Source organism: Carassius gibelio, chromosome B12 (assembly GCF_023724105.1).
Source record: "Carassius gibelio isolate Cgi1373 ecotype wild population from Czech Republic chromosome B12, carGib1.2-hapl.c, whole genome shotgun sequence".
NCBI lineage: Eukaryota > Metazoa > Chordata > Actinopteri > Cypriniformes > Cyprinidae > Carassius > Carassius gibelio.
The window spans coordinates 25,593,560-25,599,257 of record NC_068407.1 but is presented as its reverse complement, the minus strand read 5'-3'; the positions used below and the strand labels follow the sequence as shown (position 1 = coordinate 25,599,257).

Genomic DNA, 5,698 nt, shown 5'->3' with positions numbered 1-5,698 from the left:
TCCTGTCCTTTCCTTCTTCTGCCTGTCCCTTTGGCCCACATTACTCACAGCAGAACAAGCTTGTTTTTGATAACGCTGCCGTGTACATTCAGAACTGCCAATGACGAGGCAAATTTTTGCCATCTGCCTACAAATTTTTAAGCTACTTTTACCAGAGCTTTTCAGTACCACCATTTCACTTTCACAAAGGAAGGTGGAAGAGAGGTGAAGTGATATTTACATAGGCAGAGCAAGATCCCTTACTCCGTCTAGTGCTTTGTGATGGGCCGCTGTCCCTATATGATAGACCCATTGGAGAGGGAAAAAATTCTGTCAGCCAACCGGGAAAATGCTCTGTATGCCAGATTACCAGTCCAGCACTACTTACGATGCTTTTGGGAAAAGCAGCCCTGGATGAGCTGGCCAGGTCAATGGCATTGACTGGGTTTCTGATTATCGGGTATTTTACATTAGCCTGACTACGTCAGACTTCCTACTTCCGCTCAATTTCATTTCGCTTCTGTACTCAGTCTGATACAGCGTCAGAGCTTTCTGTTTGCCACCGGTCTGGAAACAGCCGGGCCAATCAACGAACAGAGGGCGGGCTGAGAGCCGTGACGTAGATACGTAGAAAGTCGTTAACAGCCATGTTCACTCCGGTATTTCGCTCGCATCATCATGTGTTTACAACAGGTTTACAGTGGAAGTTCAATCATAGATTTGAGTTCGATGCATGATGTATGTGCTTAGATGTGGCTGTACAGGCGCATAACATATGTCATAACTAAACGTATCTGATTGGCTTACGGGTAACCAATGATTTTAAACTTCAGACAAGCGCCCCCTAGCAAGAGAGAAAACACTTCTCTATTATGCCATTCCAGACTCTGTCTACAAAGCAAAGTGAAGTAGCAGAGTCTGGTATTACCAGGCTAATTTTACATGAGTCTGTCACAAACAAATTCAAATATGTTTAACAATGAGACTTGATTGAACATGTTTTACATATAACACACCAACACACAAACTTGCAACAACATAACATTTTGGAAACTAAATATGGAACATACACGATTATAAGTAAGCTGCTATTTAAAAATCACTTGTATTTACGGTTTAAAATAGATTGCCATATTCAATAAAAAAAAAAAGTCAACGATAAACAACATGCACACACGACGTAAACACATACGTGGTTTGTAATTGTACACAAATAAGTTGTGATGAACAATTAAACTGTGTTTTCAGTGATTCCGATTCACCAAATTCCCTTACCCCATGTGTATCTGAGAATATCTGTGTGCACTTTGTAGGTGTAGTTTTTATGCAAGCGTGTACACTTTAGTGAGGTACGTGAGCAGCAGCAGCGACAGATGGCGGGCTCCTCTTCCCTTGGGAAGGCAATCTCTACGAATGCGAGCGCGTGTCAATCACCCGCTCTCATGTGATGGCTCCTGCCAGTGACGTGCCCACCATATGGCCTGGCATCAGAGCAGGTATCTACGCTGCCTGATAGGAATGCCACACCGCTTCTCTGCAGACCGGAGAAAGGATAACTCGTACCGGATCACAGACAATTGAGCTTTTCTTATTATTATTATTCTTAGTGTAGTAGGCAGCTAGCATGAAGATGGTGTTGACGTAAACGCCCTCACCCGTAGAGCACCATACACAAGGTGAGTTTTTCGAACGCGACATAATATATAATATATAATCATAACAAATTATAATAATTATCTAAAAGAAGATGTGTCAACTGATGGTGGTTTAATTAATTTGTTATGCGTTTTTTCTATTAAAGAGTTTTATCATTCACCTGTGCTGTTATATATATATATATATATATATATATATATATATATATATATATATATATATATTTTTTTTTTTTTTTTTCTTTTTTTTTTTCTAAAGCCTACCTATCATGCGTTATAATTAAATCAGCCGTATGTTAGCCTACATATGAGAACGAACATTTAGGTCGACGTTATGTTATATCAAAATGGCTACAGTAATACGCGAATTCTGAGTATTCAGACACATTTCATAAAACATTTATGAGACTGATTAGCGGGTAGTGTTGTGACGTATTATTATTATGTTGAGCGAGAGAGAAAATATTTAAACCATTTAAAAACATTTTCAACTGGTAAATCTGTTTAGTTGCCTCTTTGTATTTTTCAACGATTTTGCTGAGATGATTTATATCAAGCTACTAATAATTATTAAAATAATTATCAAAATAAAAAAATGGGGGGGGGGGGTAATCAGTGAGTATACTGTGAACGTCCATATTTTAACTGTATGCAGGCATTGCTACCAAAAATGTCACATAACAATAGCTTATATAGCATAATAAATTTTAAAAAGTCTTATTCATTAGAAAGCATTTTCAAGACAAAAGCAGTCAGGAATTTCAAGAATTAACCAGTCAGATTAATTCATTTATTTTCAATTAAATTGTGAGTGACAGTTTATATTGCATAACATTTTTATTATTGATGTTTATACTTCCAGTAAAATTATCTAATTATCTTAGTTTTTGGATTATTATTATTATTATTTACACTACAGTTATCTAACAAGATGAGAATGAAAAGGAGGGGAGTTAGAGCGTGAGTAGTTTTAGAACCCATTCATGGGTTGCATTTCAGGGATCCCACCCTCAAGAGGAAGCCGGGAAATGTCTACTGTGGTCATAAATAAAATCGTATTACAATTAAATATTAGACTGACTTTGCTGTTACAGCTCTTCTTTCGTTTTTTCTTCCCTTTTATGCTATCGGTGTTTAAAATAATTTGCTGGAATTCCGCCAGAATGAAGAATTAAAGGGTGAAGGGGTTAACCGCTGTCTATTTTCCTGAATTCATGTAGGCTTCTATTTTATAGTCGTCTCCCAAGATACTCTCTTTATGAAAATTATGACATCCTGATTTTACTAAACCGATCCCACATCAATGACATTTTTAGTCTTTGTTTTTAAAATAGTTCTTTTCATCAGGTAACAGTAAAAACTACATTTTTAAACAATTCTTATTTATATCTCTAATGGCAAAGAACATTAGCTTTACATTTCGCTGAGGTCATTATTATTTCAAACCACATTTTTGCTGTAGCTGCACAGTTTGGACAGCAGATTTTAATAATTAAAACGTTTTTTTTTTTTTTTTTATGTTTCAGTGTCGCTGCCATGTTGACTAGATTATTCAACGAACCTTCACTGCTTCCGAACATGCAGAAGTTCGGGGGCTGGGTGGATGACAGCGGGAGCGAGGACTACAAAATCAAGGACGAGGGGCAGGAGCGCTGTCGCCTAGGCGACGAGGACTTGGAAGAGGGCGATGTGAAAGACGGGAGCAGCCGGGCTCAGTCGGAAATTGGAGGGGAGGACGACGATGATGAGGATGTTGATGAAGATGATTGTGGAGATGATGGGGACGAAGACATGCCCAAAAAACGTGGGCCAAAAAAACGCAAAATGACACCGGCTAGGTTAGAGCGCACAAAAGTTCGCCGCCAAAAAGCAAACGCCAGAGAGCGCACGCGCATGCACGATCTAAATTCAGCATTGGACAATCTACGCAAGGTTGTACCATGCTATTCAAAAACTCAGAAACTCTCCAAAATTGAAACTCTAAGGTTAGCAAAGAACTACATTTGGGCGCTTTCAGAAATCTTGCGCAATGGGAAGAGACCAGATGTGGTTTCGTATGTACAGACACTGTGCAAAGGCCTCTCCCAACCCACGACCAATCTGGTAGCTGGGTGCCTCCAGCTTAACTCAAGGAATTTTCTAACGGAACAATGTCAAGAGGGACCGCGCTTTCACGTGCCTAACCCGTCATTCTCTATGCATGCATATCCATACCAATGCTCCCGTCTATCAAGCACAGACTGTCAGTCAGGATCCAGTGCACATAACCTCCGAAATAACTCTTTCTGTTCGGCCTACGAGGCTCTGTACACCGAAGACACGTCACCAGAATACAACAGTCCAGATTATGAGAGTCGCCACAGCCCTCCAGTGTGTGTAAATGGTAACTTTGCTTTAAGACAACAAGAGTCACTGTCACCAGACGCGGAAAGAGGTTATCAATATTCGGTGCATTACACCAATCTGCATGGCTCACGTTCCTCTGCTGCTCATGGTCTTGCTTACGGCCCATCAGGAACTCGCAGCGCTCACTCAGAGAGCCTTCCACCGTTTCACGATGTACACGTGCACCACGATCGAGTGCCTGCATATGAGGAACTCAACACCTTTTTCCACAATTAGCTTGGTGATTTTTCCGTGTTAATGAAAAAATTAAATAAATAAAAAGACATGGAAAATAAAAAGACATTTCCACGATCAAAACCTTATAATAATTCCATAATGAACACTAATGGACAAAATATGTATAAAATAATTGAATGAATCCAACCACTAAAATATTATGTTTGAACCATAATGAATATATTATGTAATAACTCAAGACAAAAAAAAGTGAAATGAACAAGATTGTTAAATGAAGTTTCATGATCAAATAAATAAAGACGCATAATGTTCCAGAATCAACTGGGGCTGTAATTGGTCAGGCAGATTTTTTTTACTTTTATATACCAACTAATTCAAGAATAAACAAGTTCATGAGTAGGTCTACACCCAGTAAAGTTTCACAAATAATGAAATCGAAATAATAATAATAATAATAATAAAACATAATAATAAAAATAAATAAATAAAAATCATATGAATGAAACTGTAAACTATTTTTCATATCACAAAGAGGTATTCTAATGTATTTTTGAAGTCGACAGCTGCAATTTCAAAATATCACTATCCGTCTAATTATGTAGTTATATAATTGTATAACTTAAATAAATTACAATAGTGCCTGTAAAATAAAATGCAAAGCGGTTGAAGGACGAATTAAAATAAGACGCATCATTATTTGTAGATATTAAAGATAAAATCCTCCCCACACACACTCAAAAGATATCTACAGAAGTTTGAGATGTGTGAAGATGTGCAGATAGATATTACTATGGGCAAAAAAAAAAAAAAAAAAAATATATATATATATATATAGCAATTTTTATCGCTATTGCTCAAATATGATATGATTATATGGACATATTAACACACATTCATGGATATATGTTTGCATAATTACAAGACTTCTACGTCTTATTTTTTAGTCTGTGAAACATTATTATTATTATTATTATTATTATTATTATTATTATTATTATTATTATTATTATTAATTCTGTTACTAAGCAAGCTGGAGTACACCATGAACTTTTCACTTTATAAATAAATTAACTAATTCGTGAATGCATTTTACATTATGATACTTTGTACATTAATTATCCCGCGGAAGGAATTAAGATAGCATGAACATGTTCTTTTCATTATAATTTTTTAATGAAAACAGATTTTATGTGCGATTGGAGCGAATGTTTTTATTGTTTGTTCGAAATTACGTTGGAGATTATATAAATTATATAAATATTTATATATGTATTTTTTTTTCACGAATACACCAATCAAAGCAATTTAAGTGCGCAAATAGTTTGAGTGAGATGGTAAATGTTCCATTTGTTAAATCCCTGTGTCATTAGTTTTGTTTCCATAGGACTACTTTCATGTAAGATAATTATCATTGAAATAAGGTTTATTAAGAATATATAAGAATAGTTAGGCCTATGTATATGATATATAGGTGAGTTATT

The 5,698-nt window shown here is 36.2% G+C and overlaps 1 protein-coding gene across 1 annotated transcript; it reads left to right on the top strand.

Moving 5' to 3' along the window:
• The first annotated feature begins 1,310 nt into the window (after positions 1–1,310).
• LOC127968978 (neurogenic differentiation factor 2-like) lies at positions 1,311–4,538 on the top strand. Its single transcript, XM_052570490.1, has 2 exons — positions 1,311–1,655; positions 3,161–4,538. The coding sequence occupies exon 2, from the start codon at positions 3,171–3,173 to the stop codon at positions 4,254–4,256; it is 1,086 nt and encodes a 361-aa protein (XP_052426450.1). The 5' UTR covers positions 1,311–1,655; positions 3,161–3,170; the 3' UTR covers positions 4,257–4,538.
• The last annotated feature ends 1,160 nt before the right edge of the window (positions 4,539–5,698 follow it).

Coding starts and splice junctions, on each gene's coding strand:
- LOC127968978 (XM_052570490.1), top strand. CDS start 3,171: ATGTTGACTAGATTATTCAACGAACCTTCACTGCTTCCGAACATGCAG.